A 26,583-nucleotide genomic window follows, 5' to 3' on the forward strand; every position below is an offset into this window, starting at 1 on the left:
AGTTTCTATTTTTTACAGCAAGATTAACAAGACTTTCCCCAAGTCTTCCCAACGGTTCTACTTGGCACTAACACAAATTAAACACCAAAAACACAAAAAAACAGAGGCTAGATAAATTATTTATTACTAAACAGGAAAAAAAATCAAGTAATAAAAATAAAATTGGGTTGCCTCCCAACAAGCGCTATCGTTTAACGCCCCTAGCTAGGCATAGCAAGCAAGGATAGATCTAGGTATTGCCATCTTTGGTAGGAAATCCATAAGTGGATCTCATAATAGATTCATAAGGTAATTAAATTTTCTTTCTAGGAAAGTGTTACATGCCTTTCCTTAATGGAAATTGGAATCTAATATTTCCTTCCTTCATATCAATAATTGCACCAATCGTTCTAAGGAAAGGTCTACCAAGAATAATAGGACATGAAGGATTGCAATCTATGTCAAGAACAATAAAATCTATGGGCACATAATTCCTATTTGCAACAATAAGAACATCATTAATTCTTCCCATAGGTTTCTTAATAGTGGAATCCGCAAGGTGCAAGTATAGAGAGCAATCATCAAAATCACGAAAACCTAACAAATCACACAGAGTCTTTGGAATCGTGGAAACACTAGAACACAAATCACATAAAGCATAGAATTCATGATCTTTAATTTTAATTTTAATTGTTGGTTCCCACTCATCATAAAGTTTTCTAGCAATAGAAACTTCCAATTCAAGTTTTTCTTCATAAGATTGCATTAAGGCATCAACGATATGTTTAGTAAACGCTTTATTTTGACTATAAGCGTGAGGAGAATTTAGTACGGATTGCAACAAGGAAATACAATCAATCAAAGAGAAATTTTCATAGTTAAATTCCTTGAAATCCATAATAGTGGGTTTAGCAACATCTAGGGTTTTAATTTCTTCAATCCCACTTTTATCAATTTTAGCATGAAGATCAAAAAATTCTGAATTCTTGGAACGCCTTCTAGGTAAAGGTGGATCATATTCAGTCCCATCATTATCAAGATTCATATTGCAAAACAAAGATTTAATAGGGGATGCATCAATAACTTTTAGATCTTCAACTTTATTTTCATAGGAACTAGAAGAACACGCTCTTATAAAGGCATCTTTCTTAGCACGCATCCTAGCGGTTCTTTATTTGCACTCATTAATGGAAATTCTCATGGCTTTGAGAGACCCATTGATATCATGCTTAGGAGTTATAGATCTAAGTTTCAAAGAATCAACATCAAGAGAAATTCTATCAACGTTCCTAGCCAACTCATCAATCTTAAGCAAATTTTCTTCAATAAAAGCATTAAAATTCTTTTGCGAAGTAATAAATTCTTTAATATTAGATTCAAAATCAGAGGGCATATTATTATAATTTACATAAGAATTGTTGTAGGAATTACCATAATTATTAGAGGGATTACTAGAATAAGGCCTAGGATTGAAATTTCATCTATATGCGTAGTTACCAAAATTGTTCCTACCAACAAAATTCACATCCATAGATTCATTATTATTCTCAATCAAAGTAGACAAGGGCATATCATTAGGATCAGAAGAAACACTCTTAATAGCAAATAATTTCATAAGTTCATCCATCTTTCCACTGAAAACATTAATTTCTTCTATCGCATGCACCTTTTTATTAGTAGATCTTTCAGTATGCCATTGAGAATAATTCACCATAATATTATCTAGGAGTTTAGTAGCTTCCCCTAAAGTGATTTCCATAAAAGTGCCTCCCGCGCTCAAATCTAAAAGATTTCTAGAAGCAAAATTCAATCCGGCATAAAATTTTTGTATAATCATCCACAAATTTAAACCATGAGTAGGGCAATTACGTATCATTAGTTTCATTCTCTCCCAAGCTTGTGCAACATGTTCATGATCAAGTTGCTTAAAATTCATAATATCGTTTCTAAGAGAGATGATCTTAGAGGGAGGAAAATACTTAGAGATAAAAGCATCTTTGCATTTGTTCCATGAATCAATACTATTTTTAGGCAAAGACGAAAACCAAGCTTTAGCACGATCTCTAAGCGAAAAAGGGAATGGCTTCAATTAAACAATATCATTATCCACATCTTTCTTCTTTTGCATATCACACAAATCAACAAAGCTATTTAGATGGGTAGCGGCATCTTCACTAGGAAGGCCGGAAAACGGATCTTTCATGACAAGATTCAGCAAAGCAGTATTAATTTGACAAGATTCAGCATCGGTAAGAGGAGCAATCGGAGTACTAATAAAATCATTGTTGTTGGTATTGGTGAAGTCACACAATATAGTGTTATCTTGAGCCATTGTGACAAGCAAGCAAACTAACACACAAGCAAACAAAAAGCAAGCGGGCAAAAAGAGGCAAATAGAGAAAGAGAGGGAGGATAGAGAGAGAGGGCGAATAAAACGGCAAGGGTGAAGTGGGGGAGAGGAAAACGGGAGGCAAATGGCAAATAATGTAATGCAGGAGATAAGGGTATGTGATGGGTACTTGGTATGTTGACTTTTGTGTAGACCTCCCTGGCAACGGCGCCAGAAATCCTGCTTGCTACCTCTTGAGCACTGCGTTGGTTTTCCCCGAAGAGGAAGGGATGATGCAGCAAAGTAGCGTAAGTATTTCCCTCAGTTTTTGAGAACCAAGGTATCAATCCAGTAGGAGGCTACGCGCCAGTCCCTCGTACCTGCACTAAATCCTTGCAACCAATGCGATAAGGGGTTGTCAATCCCTACACGGCCACTTACGAGAGTGAGATCTGATAGATATGATATGATAATATTTTTGGTTTTTTTATGATAAAGGTGCAAAGTAAAGTAAAAGCAAAGTAAAAAAGCAAAGGAAATAACTAAGTAGTAGGAGATTAATATGATGAAGATAGACCCGGGGGCCATAGGTTTCACTAGTGGCTTCTCTCCAGAGCATAAGTATTCTACGGTGGGTGAACAAATTACTGTTGAGCAATTGACAGAATTGATCATAGTTATGAGAATACCTAGGTATGATCATGTATATAGGCATCACGTCCGAGACAAGTAGACCGACTCCTGCCTGCATCTACTACTATTACTCCACTCTTCGACCGCTATCCAGCATGCATCTAGAGTATTAAGTTAAAAACAGAGTAACGCCTTAAGCAAGATGACATGATGTAGAGGGATAAACTCATGCAATGTGATGAAAACCCCATCTTGTTATCCTCGATGGCAACAATACAATACGTGCCTTGCTGCCCCTATTGTCACTGGGAAAGGACACCGCAAGATTGAACCCAAAGCTAAGCACTTCTCCCATTGCAAGAAAGATCAATCTAGTAGGCCAAACCAAACTGATAATTCGAAGAGACTTGCAAAGATAACCAACCGTACATAAAAGAATTCAGAGAAGATTCAAATATTGTTCATAGATAGACTTGATCATAAACCCACAATTCATCGGTCTCAACAAACACACCGCAAAAAGAAGATTACATCGAATAGTTCTCCACAAGAGAGGGGGAGAACATTGTATTGAGATCCAAAAAGAGAGAAGAAGCCATCTAGCTAATAACTATGGACCCGTAGGTCTGAGGTGAACTACTCACACTTCATCGGAGGGGCTATGGTGTTGATGTAGAAGCCCTCCGTGATTGATGTCCTCTCCGGCGGAGCTCCGAAACAGGCCCCAAGATGGGATCTCGTGGATACATAAAGTTACGGCGGTGGAATTAGGGTTTTGGCTCCGTATCTGATTGTTTGGGGGTACGTAGGTATATATAGGAGGAAGGAGTACGTCGGTGGAGCAACAGGGGGCCCACGAGGGCGGAGGGCGCGCCTTGGGGGGGGGGGTAGGTGCGCCCCTACCTCGTGGCCTCCTCTTTTGTGTCTTGACGTAGGGTCTGAGTCTCCTGGGTCTTGTTCATTGAGAAAATCACGTTCCCGAAGGTTTCATTCCGTTTGGACTCCGTTTGATATTCCTTGTCTTCAAAACCCTAAAACAGGCAAAAAAACAGCAATTCTAGGTTGGGCCTCCGGTTAATAGGTTAGTCCCAAAAATAATATAAAAGTGAATAATAAAGCCCAATAATGTCCAAAACAGTAGATAATATCGCATGGAACAATCAAAAGTTATAGATACATTGGAGACGTATCACAGGTCAATCTCGTGAAATGTGATAATTCTTTCTCCCTGATTTTTTTCTGGAAATATGTGATTTTATAGCGTCTGTTTCAGGGTCTGCGGGGCCACCTGGTGGGGACAACCCACCTGGGCGTGCCCTGGTGGGTTGTGCCCACCCAGGTGCCCCCCTCCGGTGGTTCTCGGCTCCGGAAATTATCTTTATCCATATAAAAATTCCTCACAAAGTTTCGTTCCAATCCGAGTACTTTTATTTCTGCACAAAAACAACACCATGGTAGTTCTGCTGAAAACAGCATCAGTCCGGGTTAGTTTCATTCAAATCTTGCAAATTAGAGTCCAAAACAAGAGGAAAAGCGTTAGGAAAAGTAGATACGACGGAGACGTATCATGCCCCAAGATTTCTACCGGGGAAAGTAGAACGAAAACGTGCATCAACCCTATGTATAGATTACCCCAATGTCACCTCGGGAATCCGCGAGTTGAGTGCCAAAACACATATCAAGTGAATCAATATAATACCCCATTGTCACCATGGGTATTCATATGCAAGACATATATCAGGTGCTCTCAAATTCATAAAAGTATTCAATCTGATAAAACGAAATCTCAAAGGGAAAACACAATTCATCACCAGAAGATAGAAAGGGGAAAACACCATATGATAAAACTATATTAACAAAGACTGTAATACATCAAGATCGTGCCATCTCAAGAACACGAGAGAGAGAGAGAGAGAGAGAGAGAGATTAAACACATAGCTAATGGTACAAACCCTCAGCCCCGAGGGTGGACTACTCCCTCCTCATCATGGAGACCATGGGGATGATGAAGATGGCCTCCGGTGATGATTTCCCCCTCCGGCAGGGTGCCGGAATGGGGTCTAGATTGTTTTTTCGTGACTACAAAGGCTTGTGCCGGCGGAACTTCTGATCTAGGGTTATTTCTGATGGTTTCTCAATTTATAGGATTTTTTGGCGTTGGTTTCAGGCTAAGATGGGCCTTGAGGTGAGCACAACCCGTCGGGGCATGTCAGGCCTCTCTGGCGCGCCGTGGTGGGTTGTGCCCTCCTCGTGGCTCTTCTGGCCCTCCAACGAAGCTTTGTGCGTCTCTTTTGTTCCAAAAAAATCGTCAAAACATTTCATCTCATTTGGAGAACTTTCATTTCTGCACAAAAAACAACACAACCGTACTTCTACTGAAAACAACGTCAGTTCAGGTTAGTTCCATGCAAATCATACCAAAACCATATAAAATTATTGTAAACATGGCATGAATACTTCATGAATTATAGATACATTGGAGACGTATCACACTCAAGTTGGATGACTCATAAATAGATTTTAGGAGGCACGAAAGGCCCTCTGCTAAAATCAGGAATATATATATATGGTGAGACTGGATCTCCCTATCAAATTCCACGTGACGGTTTGAACTCTTGAAGCTTTTTGCCATTGAACAAAATAGAAAGTGTAACTAATTTCACCATTCTCATGACAATATTCACCCAATGATCTATAAACCCAAGCTTCAACATTATTGCTTGTAGATAATCCCACTCCACCCCATCATATGCCTTCATCATGTCTAGCTTTAGGGCACAACTTCTATTTTTCTCTGCAGTATTCCCTCTCATGAAGTACAAACATTAATAAGCAGTGATTATATTAATGAGTCTACCTGGGATAAAAGCAGACTGTTCCTCTGATATAATATCTGGCAAAACAATCTTTAGCCTTTCCGATACAACCAAAGTACTAGAAAAGTTGAAAAAACATAAACTGAAAACAAGCAACAGGCTAAAGCCCAAACAAGTTACAGTCGTGGAAACCTATGCACACCAAGTTAACCCGCGAGAGCTATGTCTTGCATTCAGCGAGACATATTGATCTCTTGCTGAAGCGTCTAGCGTTATCTGGCCAGCCCACTAGCGATTTTTTTTGGAAAATTGAGTAAAAAAAGAGAGCACTGGGGGATCAAACCTGGGACCTCCTAGTTGCTTCGTCGCATTGATAGCCACTTAGCCAACATCGAATTTGTGTTAAATAACTTAGGTGCAACCTTCTAGAAGCAAGAGAGCCGGGTTTACACTAGTTTTCTAGTTTTTTTTCTTTTCTTTCTCCATTTTCTTTTGTTTTATTTGGTTTTCTTTGGGTATTTTTCTTAACTTTGTTTCTTTTTTTTTTCTTCTCTTTTCTTGTTTTTTTATTCTTTTTAAATTTGCTTCTTCGGTTTTATTTTTCATTTCATTTTTCTTTATTTTGTTTCTCTTTCAGTTTTCATTTTTTTATTTTTCTTTGCTTATTTTGGTTTTCCATTCTAAATTTTTGTATATGTCAACAACATTTTTCTAATACATGTTTAACATTTCTCCAATACAAATTTAACATTTTTTAATACATAGTCAGCAATTTTTCTATACACATTTTTATTGTTTTTCAAATTCTTGATTAACATTTTTCAAATACAAGATTAATTTTTTTTAATGAATAGTCAAAAAAATTATACACACTTTAAACATTTTTCAAATGCTTGATTAACATTTTTTAAATACAAGACTAACATTTTTCTAATACATGGTCAACATTTTTTCTATGCACATTTAACATTTATCAAATGCTTTATCAAGATTTTTCCAAATGCAAGATCAATATTTTTTTTGAATGGATGCTCAACACTTTTTCTATACACATTTAAAAAATTTCAAATGATTGATTAACATATTTTAAATATTGTTCAACATTTTTTCAAATGCTTGATTAACATTTTTATAATGATACAAAATTTCATTATTTTTAATGCATGGCCAATATTTTTTCTATACGCATTTAACATTTTCACAACGCTTGATTTACATTTTTTAAATACTTGTTCGGGATTTTTTTCAAACGCTTGATTAATATTTTTATATACATGATCCAAAGATTTCATCATTTTTGCATTTTCAAATGCATGATTAACAAATTTCAAAACATTATGTAAAGTATATTTTTGTAATATATATGTTTATAATATTTGAAAGTGTAAACAAAAATAAAAAATGGAATAAAAAGATAAAAATGTGAAAAACCCCAGAAAAGAAAACAAGGCAATGTATTACTGCGAACTGGGCCAACCAATATGATCGTGCGCCTTAGGAGTCGCTTGAGTTAACTTGCTTCACGCTAGAAGACTCTCATAGTTAGAGAGCTAGGTAAAACCAAGCTCTCACATTCACCAGAGCTTCTAGGGCGTTGGATCTACTTTAGCAAGCGATACAGAGTGTCCATCTCGGCCTCAAGCGACCCCAACCGTTGGATATTTGGCAGATCAACATGAGCCGGCATATGTTTTTACAGAGGGTAACAGTGGGTAATTTGGTGGTTTTATTGGGGGTAGAATCGGCATTACACCGATGTCACATATAAGGGTAGCAGCGCCTACAACAAACCCTATCGCTGCATTTCCGTGTCTCTCCCTTCCTCCCCTCCGCTCCTCCGCCGCCCCTCCCATTAACGATCGTCCCCACCCTACCTCTTCTCCTCTGACGACCAAAAAAGAGTGACATAGATATAGTAGTGACAAAAGCACTGCAACGGTAGGAAAACAATTTTCAGCCAAATAGCTGCCATGCCAACCGAAAATGCTCTTGTGGCAACAGTTTCAAAACTGGTGCCATGGCTGCCCTTTTTGCTGTCGTGGTAGAACTTTGTAACACCCCTGGTGTCATGGTACAGTAACCCCCTGTTAATGATGCCATGTAACCATGCTTTACTGAGGTAGCTATCACTTGATCAACTCTGAAGTCAAATTCCAATTAAATTCTCAAGTCAAATTTATTGTTTCTGCAACTTTTAAAAAATTGTTGGTTAGGTTGAAAATAATTACTAAGTAATTGTCATGTAGAAACCGATATTATTTGAAGTATTAAATTGCCCCTAACCTTTTTAAAACAGTGTCAAAACAACAACTTTTAACCCCTTTTCTATTTAAAGGAAATTTAAATGGTTTCCAACCAGCCTCAACCTTTTTGAGCCAACTCAGTATATTGCCAAGTAATTATGTGTCAAATTTCATCTTTTACAAAAATCATTTAGTATCACAAAATAATGCAAAACAGGAGCAAAGGCAAACAGTAAAGTAAACTGAAAAAAAGGGAAACCTATCACTATGCCTCTGGGCCTTAAGGTAGTAGTTTTGGCCCAACCCACCCCCAATCCTCTCTTACCAGCTACAGGAGCAGCCAGGGCAGCCGTGGCGCCATCTCCATGGCCGGCGCCGCACGCGTCGAGCATCCCCGGCTCCCCTGCCCTATATAGCTGCGCCGAGCCCTCCCCACTTGCCCTCGCGCTCCCCCTCCTCCTCTCCCCCCTCTCGCTACACCCCCTCCTCCAGATCCAACCGCGTCCGACGCCGTCGTCGCCAGGGTTGCCCTCGCCGGCATGGCTACCCTCCTCCCCGATGCCTAAGGACATGTCCCTCCGCCCCGCCGTGGTCTGCTTCGTCGCCTGGATCCACGAGACCAAGATGGAGAGCCCCACATCGCGGGGATCGAGCTCTCCTTCCTCCTTCGGACGTCGCCGTTCGTCAACGACTCCGGCGCTGTCGATCCTCCCCGAGCCCGCCTTTGCACCCCTACGGGATCCCAGTGAGCCGCCCGTCCAATCCCTCTGTCCCTCCCCTTCGTTTGCATGCCGTAGGCCGCCATCACCGTCGTGCTCGAACTCTCGCGTACGCGTACATGCGTGCAGCTGCTGCGCTGCTTTGCTTGCGACGCTGCTGCTGCTGTGGCCCGCGCCTGCCGCTGCCGCCCAGTCCTCGCGCCGGCCGCGCCCGAGCCACCCCCGCACTTGCTCGGCTGCTGCTGATGCTTTGCTGCTGTTGCGTCCTCGCTGCTCGCCCCTGATGGCACTGTGTGCTGCCGCCTGCTCGCCCACGGCCGTGCCTGCTGCTGTCGGCCAGCCTCACCGCGCCCATTGAGCCGCACCCCGCGCCCGCCCGAGTATGGCCTCGCCTGCCGTTGCGGCTGCCGCGCCCGCCCGCGTATGGCGCCCGAGCCATGCCACTGCCCACGCTGCTCGCTGCTCTATTGTACTACTACTACCTACTGTAGCTGCTACTAGTTAGCTTTTGGATTTCTACGTTGACTAAGCCCCTAAACAGCCCCTAAACTCAGGCTAAACAACTACTAACAGGACTAAAAAAAATTATGGGGAGGTAGTACACTTGACAATGCTCAAATGTTTCCAATGGACCAAATCCTTTTAGTGCATAGATTAAATTCGATGAAAATCACAAAATGCTATCTTTTGTTAGCAGAAAACAGAGCTATGTGTGGGTGAGTGTGTGTTCTGCATAGTGTGTGTGCGTACAGTTGGCCATGGCCGTGTGCTCCTGTGTGTGTATGTGTGCATCATGCGTGTGGCCGGTTGGGCTATGCCCATTAGTGGCCGGCCCTAGCTTAGATTAGTACTACTAGGTTTAATTAGTGTTAAGTTAGTCTAGTAGTAGATGACATGTAGGCCCTTTTAAATAAGTTAGATTTGTTTAGGTAAATAGTCTATGACATGTGGGCCACACCTGCCCTTTGACTAGTCAAAATTAACTTAGTCAATTCTGTTTAAGTTAAATATAATAATCCCAAGAATTCAATTAAACTTTAAAAAATCATTATAAAATAAACCGCAGTTCGGATGAAAAAATTTTGTACATGAAAGTTGCTCAAAACGACGAGACGAATCCGGATACGCAGCCCGTTCGTCCGCCACGCATCCCTAGCATAGCGAACACGCAACTTTTCCCCTTCGGTTCATCTGTCCGAAACGCGAAACACCGGGGATACTTTCCCGGATGTTTTCCCTCTTCGCCGGTATCACCTCCTACCGCGTTAGGTCACACCCGGCACATCTTATTGCCATGTTATGCTTTGTGGTGCTATGTTTGCTTTATATTTACTGTTTCTTCCCCCTCTTCTCCCCGGTAGACCCCGAGATCGATGCTGGCCTTGTGATCGACTACGTCGACGACGACCCCTTCTTGCCAGAGCAACCAGGCAAGCAAGCCCCCCTTGAGCATTCCGATATCGCCCATTTCTTTCCCTCTCATGCTTGCATTAGAACTGCTACTGTTTTCTGTATGATCCTACTCTGATGCATAGCCTGTTGTTGTTATCTGCTTTCATACCTTACCTGCTTATCCTAAACTGCTTAGGATAGGATGGTTAGTGATCCATCAGTGACCCCCACCTTGTCCCAGTTGCCCCGCTTTATGTCCGATGACTCGATCAACGTGATCGACGCCCAGGCCCCGACACCGCACATCACCCCCCCCCCTTAGTTGTACGACTCTACAGAGTTACCATCGAGTGTCGAGGGTGGAACCTCTTACATCACTCCTGATGAGATCTTTGTAGTGTAGCTTTACGGTCAAGGTCATCGAGGGTGATTTCCTACTTAACCACTTCCGTTACGGCTCTATCGTGCAACCCATCAAACGTGAACCTCGAGGGTGGATCCTCTTACGTTCACCTTGATGACAACATCGAGTGGAATTCACCGGGGGTGATTCCTCGGGTTTTCCCCTTGGTGTTAGACACACAGTTACTATGGTTACTATGACTTTGCACTGAACCATGTGACTAAAGATGGGTTGACCCTGAGTGGTACCCGCGCGAGCTTAATTGCGAGTGATGTGGAGTCGGGTTGACCTAGAAGGTGCCCGCGAGATACTTACGAGGCGTGGCCGGGCATTCTTAGCCCTTGCCACAAGTACTCGAGACCGCGCGTTACCGCGCGTTCCTAATCCACTATGATTTGGATATTTGATCTGAGGGGCCTCTGGCCTATACGCACTAACCATCTACGCGGGGACAGGTTATGGGCACTCGACGTCGTGGTATCAGCCGAAGCCTTCGTGACGTCAGCGACTAAGCGGCGCGCGCCGGATTGGATCGTAAGCCTGCTCTTGTATTAAGGGGGCTAGTTCTGCTTTCGGCCGCGTTCGCAACGTGCAGGTGTGCAAAGGGCGATGGGCCCAGACCCCTGCGCCATAGGATTTAGACCGGCGTGCTGACCTCTCTGTTGTGCCTAGGTAGGGCTGCGACGTGTTGATCTTCCGAGGCCGGGCATGACCCAGGAAAGTGTGTCCGGCCGGAGTTAATCGAGCGTGGTGGGTAAGTTGGTGCACCCCTGCAGGGAAGAAAACAACTATCGATAGCCTGTCCTACGGTAACGGACACTTGGAGTTGTATCCCGATCGATACAATTAGAACTGGATACTTTGGATGAGTACTGGAGATGAGACTTGGATATGAGATGATGACTAGATAGTATGGCTCTGGGATTGCTTTCTCGCAGGGAGTCGAGAAAGGATCTCTGGCCGAGGTTGATAACATTTCTGGTACTTTACTTTATACTACACTACTTCCTCCTGTTGCTGCAAGATGGTGGTATCCAGAAGATGCTAGTCTTCGATAGAACTAGGCCTTCTCTCTATTCTGGCATTTTGCAGTTTAGTCCACAGATACAACCCATTCGTTTGATACAGATGCATACTTAGTTTAGATCTGAAGTAAGTCTTGCGAGTACTTTGGATGAGTACTCACGGTTGCTTTGCTACTTCTTTTTCCCCCATACCTGATTGTTGCGACCAGATGACGGATCCCAGGAGCCAGATGACGCCACCGATGACTACTACTACCCGGAGGATGCCTACTACTACGTGAAGACCACTGACGATTTGGAGTAGTTAGGAGGCTCCTAGGCAGGAGGCCTTGCCTTTTCTATCGTTGTTGCTTTTTTGTGATAGCCTTCTTAAGGCAATCTTGTCTAACTTATGTCTGTACTCAGATATTGTTCCTTCCGCTGACTCTTGTGTCTTCGAGCTTATGTATTCGAGCCCTCGAGGCCCCTAACTTGTAATATAAAGCTTGTATTATTTTCATTTGTGTCTAGAGTTGTGTTGTGATATCTTCCCATGAGTCCTTGATCTTAATCGTACACATTTGCGTGTATGATTAGTGTACGATTGAATCGAGGGCGTCACAAACTTTTCTGCCTAGCCCGTTCCTTTAGCTTTTCACCCTCGTCTTCGCATACAACTTTTGCTTGGGGTCCATGATTTCCTCTCAACTAGGAAGGTGTTAGGCCCTTAAGTGCAAGGGTTTGCAGCAAACAACAGTTTCCCTCAAGTGTCGAGGTTTATCGAATCTATGAGATCTACAAGATTCCAACTAGTGATGAGTACCTTCAGACACAAAACTAAACACCATTGTGTCCCCAACTTAACTAGTGATGTTGTCAATCTCACTAGCCTTGCTAGTTACACAGAAATTAAAAGCACAAGTGTATGAAAGATTTGATTGCAACACAAAATTAAAAGAAAACATAAATTGTGATTGAAAATTTACAGGAAGAATATGGAACGGGATCCGTAGGTTCACTAGTGGTTTCTCTCCAAAAAGATAGCAACGATTTAATGAACAAATTATAGCTGGGCAGCAATTAAATTGTAATATTTATGAGTTGAATAATTAGCACACGAGCGTCACGTCCTAATATCTATAGACCACCATCCAACTGCATCTATAGCTAATACTCAACCCAAGACCGCTATCCAGCATGCATCTCAAAGTATTAAGTAAAACATAGTATTGCATTAAGTAAAATAGAGTATTGCATTAAGTAGTGAGATGAAGTTGATGATATATTGTCCTCACCCTGTGTTCAAATGACAACTACACAATCATCATTTTATCCCTAGCGGCAACAACACAAGGCAAGCCTTTTTCCAGTTTCTGTAACTATTATCATATACAACTCCCTCTTGGAGATCCAACCCTTAACATGGCCAGAGAAACAAGAATAGAAATAAGAATTATGCTAAAAAGAATTTAAGAATAAACTAATTATAAAGTGATAATTCATCATATCCCAACAAACAGACCACAAAAATTACACGAGATGGATCACTATATGACAACTGACATAATCTTTGTAGGTTTTGAATTAGGAAAGAGTAACTACAAAAAGTGAAACTGTAATGTATCATTGTGAAACTATAAGGTTCTCCCTGCCTAGCCCCAATCACGGTGGTGTGTCTAGCATTACCGGTGGGCATGAGGATGTGTGTCTCCAGCGAATCTGTCCTTGATGGATTTGCTCGGATCTGGTCGTAGTTCGTCTACGTTTGTCTTTATTCAGCTTGGATCTTTCCGATCTACGCTACTCTTCATCGGCGGCGGTTGTTGTTCCGTTGTGCTGGTCCTATGGGTCCTTAGCACGACGACTTTCCGACTGTCTACTACAACAAGTTTTGCCCGGCTCCGGCAAGGGAGGGGCGATGACGGCGGCGCGCCTTCGACTCGCTTCAGTGCTTGTAGTTGTCGCTAGGCGGTCTATGGATCTGGATGTAATTTTTATTATTTCCAGTGTTCGTTGTACTGTCATGATTGAAGTGAATAGATCGGAAGTTTTCTCGCAAAAAAAGAAAGTGATTATTTGGACATGTGTAGTAGTTTATTTAAAAAGAGTGAAATGTGTTATTTGAGAAATATGTTTTTCAATAAGCTAATGGAAAGTGAAATGTAGGTTCTGAATTGTGAAATAGTAACTAAAGAAGGTGAAATTGTGATGTATCATTGTGAAACCGATTATTTCAAAATGTAAAATATACATTTGAATTTAATCATGGTTGGGAAGTATTCAAGATTGATCTCATTTTAAAGGTTTTGGCGCAAGGAGTTCAAATAAAAAAAATCAAAAAAGAATATATGGTTTAAAATATGAATGTTTTACATTAGCCAAGGTGAAAGAAATAGTTGAATTTATTGCGTGGGAGAAGAGAGAGGGTGGTTCTGCCATATTACTGTCATGCATGTATGTGAAGTACAATGGTGAGGCCAGAGCTGCTGAAGAGAAAACAAAAATATAAGGTGGAAAATCAAGCAAAGAAGTGCAATACAAAAATACTTGGTCCACATGGTGCTAGATGGCAGTTCCCTATTGGAGGCCCCCTTGCCGATACCTAGCGTCATCGAGTAATTTTCCACTTTGGAAGCACATATGCACCAGGAGAGGGGAAATACACTTTGGTTTCTGGTTGTAGATACATCCTATATGAAAACAAATTTAAAAAAGTCAAAATAGTTCAGAACTTTTTTAGAATAAACTTGACTTTTTTTTGCACTAGTATATAAATTTTCAGAAAAAGCTAACCTTGACATGAGGGCAAAAAGACAAATTTGTTGTTAAAAGAAGTCAAAGGTGGATTTTTTTTGTGGATTTTTTTCTCACAAATACAATGAAAGATCAAGTTTATTTCAAATGTATATTCAGATTTTTTTTGACATTTTGTTTAATTACACCCAGGAACTCGCGTCCCCGGGAGAGGCCTAACTTGGCCTGACAAAAATAATAGTGGTTTCCCGGAGTACTTTTGAAGGTCAAAGTCTCTGATAACCCGGTGTCCGATTTGTCGTTTGGGCGGTGGCAGTTTGAGAAAAACAAGCTCCAGATCAGATCTTGAAATCAGAAGTAAGAAAACAAAACTGCAGGTGAGTAGAATAAGATCCTACAGCCTCGGTTCCATGAGCACCCGAGGCATATTTACACATAGGAAATTGCCTTTCGTACTAACAATGACCGCAGAGAACATGGCGGCGAGTCCTAAACTAGCATTAAACCTGGAGACCTGGAGACTTGAGGGGCTACTAATCTTGAGCCCGAAGCAGAGCACCCGGCAGAGGAAGCAGCTCTTGGTCTCGTCCAACGGTGGCCATGGCTGTGCTCTCTCTCGCCGCGTGCGTCGCCTCCTTCCATCTCCTCCTCCTCTTCTCTTCGTCTTCCTCTCTCCGGGTAGCCCCCGAAGCGGCGGAGAGCTCGGGATCGGCGCGCCATGGCCGGACCGCCTACCACTTCCAGCCCGCCAAGAACTGGCAGAACGGTACGAATTAACGCTTTTAATTTGCTGCATTGTTGCTAGACCCAATCTGATCACTGTGTATGTCCGATCGTGGTGGAATTGCTGCTGCTTCGTGGTGGTGCCGAGCAGATCCGAATGGTACGCTCTGTTTCTTCCTTGTTCCTTCTCTGCATTCTGCTGAATTAGTAGGTGACTGAATTTTCATCTGGTGTCAAGTCTTCCAGCCAGCGTGCTGTGAGCGTGCTTGTAGTGGACATTAATGGCGTCCCGAATGGAACTGACGGTTGTTTTCTTTGTTACGCCGGCAGGGCCAATGTACCACAACGGCGTGTACCACTTGTTCTACCAGTACAACCCGCACGGCGCCACCTGGGGCGTCGGCAACCTCTCCTGGGGCCACTCCGTCTCCGGCGACCTCGTGAACTGGGCCGCCCTCGACGCCGCGCTCGAGCCGACCTCGCCGTTCGACGCCAACGGCTGCTGGTCCGGCTCCGCCACCATCCTCCCCGGCGGCGTCCCGGCCATCCTATACACCGGCATCCGCGCCGACGGCGAGCAGGTCCAGAACGTGGCCTTCCCCAAGAACGCGTCCGACCCGCTCCTCCGCGAGTGGGTGAAGCCGAGCTACAACCCCGTCATCCCGCTCCCCGCTGACGTCCCTGCGGATTTCTTCCGCGACCCTTCCACGGCGTGGCTCGGCCGCGACGGTCTGTGGCGCCTCGCCGTCTCGGCCAAGGTCGGCAACGCCGTGGGGTCTACGCTCATCTACCGAAGCAAGGACTTCCGGCTGTGGGAGCGGAATGCCGCGCCGCTGCAAGAGTCACGCGCCGCCGGCATGGTGGAGTGCCCGGACCTGTTCCCCGTGGCGGAGCCCGGCGCGGAGGAGGGGCTCGACCACGCGCCGAGGACCGGCACCGGGGTGAAGCACGTGCTGAAGCTGAGCGCGACGGACACGACGTTCCAGGACTACTACGCGGTCGGGCGTTACAACGACACGACGGACACCTTTGTACCGGAAGACGACGGCGACGACTGCCAGAGCTGGCGCCGCCTCGACTACGGCCACATCTACGCGTCCAAGTCCTTCTTCGACGCGCGCAAGAACCGGCGCGTGCTCTGGTCATGGGCCAACGAGACCGACAGCCAGGCCGACGACGTCGCCAAGGGTTGGTCCGGCGTCCAGGTCCTTCGCCACCGCCATCCTCCAACCAAATTTTGTCCATTATCACGCTGACATGCTTTCCCTATCTCCTACGCTGCAGATCTTCCCACGGAAAGTTTGGCTGGACAACGACGGGAAGCAGCTGAGGCAATGGCCAATCGAGGAGATCGAGACGCTGAGGAGCAGAAAGGCCGGGCTGCTGGGAACGGTGGTGAACTCCGGCGGCGTGAACGAGATCGTCGGCATCGCGGGCACGCAGGCGGACGTGGAGGTGATCTTCGAGATCCCGGCCCTGGAGGGCGCCGAGAGGTTCGAGCCCAACTGGCTGCTGGATCCGCAGAGGCTGTGCGGGGAGAAGGGCGCGTCCGTGCAGGGCGGGGTCGGCCCGTTCGGGCTGCTCCTCATGGCCTCCGGCGACATGCAGGAGCACACCGCCGTCTTCTTCAGGGTGTTCAGGCACCATGACAAGTACAAGGTCCTCATGTGCACCGACCTGAGCAGGTCGACTACGAGAGCCGGGGTGTACAAGCCGCCGTACGGGGCTTTCGTGGAGATGGACATCGAGGAGCACGGGAGAATCATATCACTCAGAACACTGGTGAGTTCATTGTCCTCCACTTTGTCATGTGAATGAACTGGAAAATGAAATCAAGTGACGAGCTGCGATTTGAACAAACAGGTCGACCACTCCGTGGTGGAGAGCTTCGGCGGTGGAGGCCGGACGTGCATCACGGCGAGGGTGTACCCGGAGCACGCCGAGAACGGCGACAGCCACCTGTACGTGTTCAACAACGGGACAGGTGCGGTGAAAGTGGCCAAGCTCGACGCGTACGAGCTGGCGACGGCGACCGTGAACGTTGGGGACGACGGGTTGATTCAGCCGAGCTCCATGCGCAGAGGCGAAGCGTAGTAGGTGGGGAGCTGCCCGGTCAAACGACGGGTTAATTCGTGTCTTGGCATGTGTTTTCTTTTCTCTCATGTCAAATTTCGGCAGGCTTAGAGCATCTACCGGCGGCCTCAAACCGGTCTTAAACTTTGGAAGGGCTGCCCGGTCACTCATTGGTAACAAAAACCCGATTCATTCGTACGCCTCAAACCAGTCTTAAACGTCTGGGCTGTCCAGCGCCCTTTATATCCAGTCCAAATGTAGACGAATATGCAGCGGCCCGGGCGCGTCCGACACGTCAGCCTGGTCCACCGCCGTCCCCACTGTGTCTCCATAAAAACCTCAATCCGACATGCGCCAGCGGCTGCTCCGACTCCGACCTCGATGTACATAAGGTAGACACGGGAAACGCTGGCGCGCAGCTCCGCTAGGGTTGTGCAGTCCGTGACACCCCTCCGTCGTCTACCTCCCACGTCGGCCGCTGACTGGGGAAATTTTCTGATTTTTTGTGTTGGTGTTGAAAAATTCCTGCCACATCTAGCACCAGCACGCGCATGTGGCAGGGACGTCAATTACATGGGCCAGACTGATCACTTGCACAAAAAAGTTCACGAAATGACAAATAAAATCATGAAATTGAAAAATGTTCATTGATTTTAAAAAGTTTGCGTATTTGACAAAAGAAGTTCACAAATTTGACAATCATGAATCTGTTACAAGTTTGTGAAATTAAAAACATTCATTCATTTGAAAAAAGTCCACAAATTCAAGGAAATGTTCACGAATTTAAGCAAATGAAAAAGAAAATAGAAAAAGAGAGTAAATTGCACAAAACCACCACTTTAAAGGTTAGGTTTGCGAAAAACATTACAATACATTTTTTGCAGAAAACACCACATCTACGGTAATCTTTTTGCAAAAAACACTGATCGGCGGATTAGTCTCGTTTGAGCGCGTTTATGACAAATGGGACTCGTTTCTGCTTACGTGGCATAACGTTTCGTGCCAATGGGTTTTGATCTAAATTTACAAACTAGTCCCTAGAATTTTATGTATACACCCATGAATCAAAATGCAAAATCGCAATTAGCCCCCCACGTGCATAAAACCAATAGCACGGGGGCCATGGGCTCTCGTCGCTGGCTGGGGCGGCGCCCATGGGGGCTTGGGGCAGCTGAGGGAGCTCGCCGGCGTCGAGGTCTAGCACCTCCTCTTCTCTCTAATTGGTGTTGGGGCGAGCCCAATTTGGATCTTGGCGGCGACCAGGATGAGCTCCAGCATGTGCACGTTGTCCCGCTATAGTTGTAGTCGGGGCGCCCGCCGAAGGGCTACGCCGGCGGCCGGGAACCAGGCACTTCTTGTTGCACTGCCAAAGTTGGTCTGCCCTTGGGCCCGCTGCATCGGGGCACCCGCGATGGGCCACGCTGGCGGTCGAGGAACCGAGCACGGATGGTGTCGCCGCCGCCGAAGGGCCTTGGGCACCGGTTGCAGGGCTGCGCCTTGTGCTCCGGCTGCAGGTCGAGCCGGATGTCGCCGGATCCGGCGTGGGGTGCGGAGGTGGAAGCGGATGTCATTGGGGTCCGGCGTGGGGGGCGGCGGTGGAGCCGGTGAGCCTGTGGCGGCGCGGTGAGAGGGCATGGCAGCATGGGTGAAGAACGTTGGGGTGTTTTTGCTTTAAACACCAACTAACAGTAAAACGTCATGCCACATCAGCGAAGAGCGGGTCCCATTTGTCATAAACGCACTCAAACGAGACTAATATGCCGATCAGTGTTTTTTGCAAAAAAAATTACCGTAAACATGGTGTTTTCTGTAAAAAAAATGTATTATGATGTTTTTCGCAAATCTAGTCTTTAAAGTGATGGTTTTGTGCAATTTACTCTAAAAAAAAAGAAGAGATAAAAAACAAATAAAACCGAAGAAAAAAAAAGGCAAAAAACTGGACCGAGAAGATGCACAACAAAAAGATGAAAGAAGTAGTTAGGCATAACAAGTGAGCTGAGCTGTCCCAATTAGTAAAGTGAGTGGAAGTAAATCAAGAAGTTGGGAGTTCAACTAGCACCTACTCCCTCCGTTCCTAAATATAAATTTTTTTAAACATTTCAAATGGACTACAATATACGGATGTATGTAGACATATTTTAGAGTATGGATTCACTTATTTTGCTCTGTATGTAGTCACTTGTTGAAATGTCTAAAAAGACTTATATTTAGGAACGGAGGGAGTACTTTTAAAAAATTATTAAAAAAGAAAAAGAAAAATAGGACAGGCCCAAGATGGAGGGGGTGTGCGCCGACGGGCTGATGAATCGGCTGTATACGTCTACGTACAGCAAATATGTGTCACATGCGAAGGTGGGGTATACCTTATGGTGACCATACTGTTTTTATACGGTCTTTATACGGTTTGTGAGGGGTGTATCGAAGCAAGGTTCTTCTTTGTATTCCAATGACGTTTTCTGCTTGATGCTGCATTGAACATACAAGAGCTTATACAGAAATAAGCAGGGGTCAGAATACAGAGGATGGCGGGTTGTTGTATTAGTAAACAACTTGCTCAACTACTCCTGATCTCATCTCATCAGCAGGGCTCATTAGTCCCCATCCTAGTCACCTAGTACGTGGTAAGCACAGCTCGCACAAATCTAAAAGACTAAAAACATCGTTAAAGTCTTAATTTGACATCTACTGCCATTCGCAAATTACATTTTAAAACTACATTATTGCCCACATGGTGGCAAGTCTTATTGACTTGCATTAAACTTGAAGACTTGGAAGGCTATCAGAAGTCATCTGCAATTTGCACAAAAACCCAATCAGAGCAGTGACAGCTCTCTCTTCCTCTTCTCCGATTGTGACCATGAATGGAGCTCAGAACCTGAACCATGGCCGAACCGCCTACCACTTCCAGCCTGCCAAGTGCTGGCAAAATGGTACGCACTTCAAATTTGCGCTTTCGCGCGCTGTTATCTGATCAATCCACATGATTTTGTAAGTAATTTTCACTACATTTTTGTTGATCCCCGTCTGCGATCCCTGAATTTGGACGATCACGCCACGACGGATCGATGAAAACTTGCAGACCCCAATGGTACGTGCTAATCAGCCACTTAAACTTGGTTAGTGCAAGATTAATGATAGACCATGAGCTAGTTAGAGTGACAGTTACTTTCCGTTGCACGTGCAGGCCCAATGTACCACAACGGCATGTACCACTTCTTCTACCAGTACAACCCTCGCGGCCCGACCTGGGGCGACGGCAAGCTGTCATGGGGCCACTCCGTCTCCGGCGATCTCGTGAACTGGGCCGACGTTGGCAATGCGTTGGACCCTACCTCCCCGTTCGACGTCAACGGCTGCTGGTCGGGCTCCGCCACCGTCCTCCCCGGCGGCCGCCCGGCGATCCTCTACACCGGCATGGACGACGCCAACAAGGCGCAGGTGCAGAACGTGGCCTTCGCCAAGAACCCATCGGACCCGCTCCTCCGCGAGTGGGAGAAGCCCAGCTGCAACCCGGTCATCCCCATGCCGGAGGACGTCACTGGCAACAACTTCCGCGATCCCACGGAGGCGTGGCGTGGCCGCGACGGCCTATGGAGGGTCGCCGTCGCCGCTGAGGTCGCCGGCGTGGGCTCCTTGCTCGTGTACCGGAGCGCGGACTTCCTCCATTGGGAGCGCAATGCTGGCGCGCCTCTGCATGCCGCCAGCTCGCGCGACGGGGACGGCCCCGCCGTGCTGGAGTGCCCGGACCTGTTCCCGATGGCGGCACCCGGCGCGATGGAGGGGCTCGACGTGTCGGCGAGCCGCGCCGGGGTGCTGCACGTGCTCAAGCTCAGCGACTTCGCCAAGGAGGACCACTACATGGTCGGGCGGTACGACGACGAGAAGGACACCTTCACGCCGGCAGAGCCCGAGTGCGGCGGCGACTGCGCCAACTGGCGCCGGCTCGACCACGGCCACCTGTACGCGTCCAAGTCCTTCTACGACGCCCGCAAGAAGCGGCGCGTGCTGTGGGCGTGGGTGGACGAGACCGACGGCGGCGGCGAAGGCAGAGGGTGGGCCGGCATCCAGGCGTTCCCGAGGGCGATGTGGCTGGACACCGACGGGAAGCGGCTGGTGCAGTGGCCAGTCGAAGAGATCGAGACACTGAGGAGGAAGCGGGTCAGTCTGCAGTGGGCGACGGAGGTGGAGGCCGGCGGCAGGAAGGAGATCGCCGGCATCGTGAGCTCGCAGGCGGACGTGCAGGCGGTCTTCGAGATCCCGAACCTGGAGGAGGCGGAGACGCTGGACCCGAAGTGGCTGCAGGATCCCAAGGGGCTGTGCGCCGAGAAGGGCGCGTCCGTGCCGGGCGGAGTCGGGCCGTTCGGGCTCCTCGTCATGGCCTCCGGCGACCTGAAGGAGCACACCGCCATCTTCTTCAGGGTGTTCAAGCACCTTGACACGTACAAGGTTCTCATGTGCACCGACCTCACGAAGTACGTATCCTTGACATCTGCTTCAAGAAAACAAAACATGACAGTTTGTGAATCTATCTAGAAAGAAAAGGCATGTAAATTTCTGAACATCTTTTTGCAAACATGGACAATGCATGCGCAGGTCATCTACGAGAGCAGAAGGGGTAAAAATCCCGTCCTACGGGGCATTTCTGGACGTGGACGTGGAGAAGGACAAGAGCCTGTCGCTCAGAACACTGGTGAGTTCAGTCCATTTGCCTTGAAAACTAGTATAGGCCGGGCATACGCACACAAACAACATGGTACCAAGCAGACCGATATCATTAACACACGCCGTGTATACACACAGATCGATCACACGGTGGTGGAGAGCTTCGCCGACGGCGGGAGGACGTGCATGACGGCTCGCATGTACCCGGAGCACGCGGCGACGAGCAGCAGCCGGCTGTACGCGTTCAACTACGGCGCCGGCGCCGTGAAGGTGTCCAAGCTGGAGGCCTGGGAGCTGGCCACGGCGGCTGTGAACGGTGGCGGCGTTATATAGCTCGGTTGCGACGGGCGGAAGTGGAGCGGCGCGCCTTGCGTGATAATTTGCGATGATTTATCCTATTTTTCGTAATAATGAAACAATTGGAAACATGTTGGAGTGACTAAGGATTAAATAGAATTTAGTAAATGGAGCGTAGGATTTGATTCGAGCAAACGGTTTTGTGTTGTATCATGTGTTTATGTTACATCTCTTGTTTTAGATGCATTGTTTCTATCGCATCTCTGTTTTTGAGATTGTTTGTGCCGCTACAGCCCTTACTGTGTGTAACTAGTGGCGGATCCAGGAATTGAAGTAACGAACATTCAATAAAAAAGTAGATACAAATGCAAGTCTAATCAACCAAAACTCATATACAAAATACTAAATGAAAGGGCATAAGTTTTCGACTGAAGCATAAGAAGGTCTCTATTGACATGGCTTTTTGTTTTTCATTATTAAACTTTGACCATAAATTTAACTAACAATATATATATTACATGTCATAGAAATAATACGCTATGTACTTTGACCATAAACTTCCACCAAGCCAGAACATCCTGGATGGGTGTTCTTCAAGTGCAAAAAAGATAGGGTATGTACTTGTTTTGATTCGATTATTCACCGGAGTCGGCGCAATGTCGGACGCTCATCGTTTTGCTCAAGTGTGTAGGATAAATTTGAGTTTTGGTACCGGGAAGAAGATTACATCGATCATTTTATAGCATGAAATTCGATAGATGCTCGTGCACTCGTTGCTAGAATAGATGCTAGAGATGAGACTAGATGCGAAGCAACTCGAATTTGTCAGAATCGAAGAAGAAGTGTGGAAGCTCGAGAAGCCAATACAGAGAATCAACAATGAAGACATAGAGAAAATATTAATCCAACTTGTGAGAGCCATTATGAAAGTTGGATTTTTTTTAAATGTCTAATTGTGGTTCTTGTTTTCTTTGATTTTGTTCTTGTAGCGAAGAATTGATGAATTATGTACTCCAATGTATTAAATGTCGTTGAATGAAATAAAGAAAAAAATATGTTTAGGTGACAGAAAATGAAATGCAAATGAAAAAAAAATACTCCGTTATATATAAGGGGTCGGTTATATATATGGCCCGATAAAAACTTAGTGAAATAAAAATACTCCACTAAGGGTTTACTCGCCAGATCCTCCGCTATTTTTAGAGGATCGATTAGAGTTGCCCTCATCCATCCTTCGGCCCGTTCTCTCTTGTTCTTTCTACCTCTCATCCTGCAAAATCGGATGGCAACGGAACCGTCCGCCCCTTAGCTCAAGAATAGAATATTCGATTGATAGATTTTTGCCTTTTTTTTCTTATCAGCTAGGTTTTTCCTTACGAGAAAGCTATCTTCCTGCCGACTGGTTGTTTGTAACAGATCCACACTATTTGGATGCCGTCCGTTCCGTATCCAACGGGGTGTGTTTTGCTCATGTGTTTCAGACGTCGCTGTCGCTGTCATCCGAACGTCGTTGTCGATCCCGCTCCCATTGAACGTCGCTGTCGCTGCTGTTTTTTTTTTCATTTTTTCCTTTCTGATCCAAAGGAACGTAGTTGTCGCCCTTTTTTCGTTTGTCCTTTCCGATCCAAATGATGCTCCTTATTGTTTTCGATCCCGCTCCCACTGAACGTCGCTGTCGCTGCTGTTTTTTTTTTCATTTTTTCCTTTCTGATCGAAAGGATCGTAGTTATCGCCCTTTTTTTCGTTTGTCCTTTCCGATCCAAATGATGCTCCTTATTGTTTTCTTTTCTTGCGTATTGATTATCAGTTTCAACGAGTAAAAAAACAACATGCAAAGTAGGGTTTGAACCCAGGTCTGTTCAATGTCGTACGATGTCAATAACCGACTCACCTGATACTACTTGTTGTCTTATAAATGGAAACTATCTATGTGACCTTTTTAAACCCCATGGTAGGAAATAAAAAACTGTATTTTTGTTGTTTGTTGGCCCATTCTTGTACTTCCCCGTCCTAAAATATGTGACTCGGATTTGTACTAATTCATACAGAGGAAGTACATTATTTCATATACATTATAAGTTGTGGAATATCATGATGACTCACACATCACAGACTTGATAATTTATGTACCTGAGTCCTGATAACTTTTGACGTGTGTGTGTGTGTGTGTGGGGGGGGGGGTGATCAAATATCCCCCGGTAATTTTTGTGTGAATAACATGGTAACTCAGATATCGAAGACCCGATAACTTATTGTTGGGGAACGTAGCAGAATTTTAAAATTTTCTACGCATCACCAAGATCAATGTATGGAGTCATCTAGCAACGAGGGAGAGAGGAGTGCATCTACATACCCTTGTAGATCGCGCGCGGAAGCGTTCAAGAGAACGGGGTTGATGGAGTCGTACTCGTCGTGATCCAAATCGCCGATGACCTAGCGCCGAACGGACGGCACCTCCGCGTTCAACACACGTACGGTTGGGAAGACGTCTCCTCCAACTTGATCCAGCAAGGGGGAAGAAGAGGTTGATGAAGATCCAGCAGCACGACGGCGTGGTGGTGAAAGCAACGATGATCTCGGCAGGGCCTCGCCAAGTTCAGGGAGAGGGAGGAGTGTCACGGGAGGGAGAGGGAGGCGCCAGGGGCTAGGGTGCGGCTGCCCTCCCTCCCCCACTATATATAGGACCCCTAGGGGGGCGCCGGCCCTAGGAGATTGAATCTCCAAGGGGGGTGGAGTGCCCCCGAAGCCAAGTGGGGCGCCCCCACCCCTAGGGTTTCCAACCCTAGGCGCAGGGGAGGCCCATGGGGGGGCGCACCAGCCCACTAGGGACTGGTTCCCCTCCCACTTCGGCCCATGGGGCCTTCCGGGATAGAGGGCCCCACCCGATGGACCCCCGGGACCCTTCCGGTGGTCCCGGTACAATACCGATTACCCCCGAAACCTTCCCGATGGCCGAAACTTGACTTCCTATATATAAATCTTCACCTTTGGACCATTCCGAAACTCCTCGTGACGACCGGGATCTCATCCGGGACTCCGAACAACTTTCGGGTTACCGTATGCTAATATCTCAACAACCCTAGCATCACCGAACCTTAAGTGTGTAGACCCTACGGGTTCGGGAGACACGCAGACATGACCGAGACGACTCTCCGGTCAATAACCAACAGCGGGATCTGGATACCCATGTTGGCTCCCACATGCTCCTCGATGATCTCATCGGATGAACCACAATGTCGAGGATTCAATCAATCCCGTATACAATTCCCTTTGTCAATCGGTACGTTACTTGCCCGAGACTTGATCGTCGGTATCCCAATACCTCGTTCAATCTCGTTACCGGCAAGTCACTTTACTCGTACCGTAATGCATGATCCCGTGATCAACCAATTGGTCACATTGAGCTCATTATGATGATGCATTACCGAGTGGGCCCAGAGATACCTCTCCATCATACGGAGTGACAAATCCCAGTCTCGATTCGTGCCATCCCAACAGACACTTTCGGAGATACCTGTAGTGTACCTTTATAGTCACCCAGTTACGTTGTGACGTTTGGCACACTCAAAGCACTCCTACGATATCCGGGAGTTGTACAATCTCATGGTCTAAGGAAATGATACTTGACATTCGGAAAAGCTATAGCAAACGAACTACACGATCTTTGAGCTATGCTTAGGATTGGGTCTTGTTCATCACATCATTCTCTTAATGATGTGATCCCGTTATAAATGACATCCAATGTCCATAGTCAGGAAACCATGACTATCTTTTGATCAACGAGCTAGTCAACTAGAGGCTCACTAGGGACATGTTGTGGTCTATGTATTCACACATGTATTACGATTTCCGGATAACACAATTATAGCATGAACAATAGACAATTATCATGAACAAAGAAATATAATAATAACCATTTTATTATTGCCTCTAGGGCATATTTCCAATAGTCTCCCACTTGCACTAGAGTCAATAGTCTAGTTACATTGTGATGAATCGAACACCCATGCAGTTCTGGTGTTGATCATGTTTTGCTCTAGGGAGAGGTTTAGTCAACGGGTCTGCCTCATTCAGGTCCGTATGTACTTTACAAATATCTATGTCTCTATTTTGAACACTTTCACGAATGGAGTTGAAGCGACGCTTGATATGCCTGGTCTTCCTGTGAAACCTGGGCTCCTTGGCAAGGGAAATAGCTCCAGTGTTGTCACAGAAGAGAGTCATCGGGCCCGACGCATTGGGTATGACTCCTAGGTCGGTAATGAACTCCTTCACCCAGATTGCCTCTTGTGCTGCCTTCGAGGCTGCTATGTACTCCGCTTCACATGTAGATCCCGCCACAACGCTTTGCTTGCAACTGCACCAGCTTACTGCCCCACCATTCAAAATATACACGTATCCGGTTTGTGACTTAGAGTCATCCAGATCTGTGTCGAAGCTAGCATCGACGTAACCCTTTACGATGAGCTCTTTGTCACCTCCATAAATGAGAAACATATCCTTAGTCCTCTTCAGGTACTTCAGGATATTCATGACCGCTGTCCAGTGTTCCATGT

The 26,583-nt window shown here is 46.0% G+C and overlaps 2 protein-coding genes across 2 annotated transcripts; both read left to right on the top strand.

Annotated features, from left to right (window-relative positions):
- Positions 1-14,632: 14,632 nt before the first annotated feature.
- Positions 14,633-17,246, top strand: LOC123186241 (beta-fructofuranosidase, insoluble isoenzyme 7). The gene is made up of 5 exons (XM_044598026.1): positions 14,633-15,038; positions 15,147-15,155; positions 15,326-16,200; positions 16,280-16,777; positions 16,859-17,246. Exons 1-5 carry the CDS (start codon positions 14,873-14,875, stop codon positions 17,087-17,089), a joined length of 1,779 nt encoding a protein of 592 aa, XP_044453961.1. The 5' UTR covers positions 14,633-14,872; the 3' UTR covers positions 17,090-17,246.
- A 2,664-nt stretch (positions 17,247-19,910) lies between these two features.
- Positions 19,911-22,063, top strand: LOC123186242 (beta-fructofuranosidase, insoluble isoenzyme 7). The gene is made up of 5 exons (XM_044598027.1): positions 19,911-19,998; positions 20,148-20,156; positions 20,253-21,540; positions 21,662-21,758; positions 21,869-22,063. The coding sequence occupies exons 1-5, from the start codon at positions 19,926-19,928 to the stop codon at positions 22,061-22,063; spliced, it is 1,662 nt and encodes a 553-aa protein (XP_044453962.1). The 5' UTR covers positions 19,911-19,925.
- The last annotated feature ends 4,520 nt before the right edge of the window (positions 22,064-26,583 follow it).

This window comes from Triticum aestivum, chromosome 2A (assembly GCF_018294505.1).
Source record: "Triticum aestivum cultivar Chinese Spring chromosome 2A, IWGSC CS RefSeq v2.1, whole genome shotgun sequence".
Lineage (NCBI taxonomy): Eukaryota > Viridiplantae > Streptophyta > Magnoliopsida > Poales > Poaceae > Triticum > Triticum aestivum.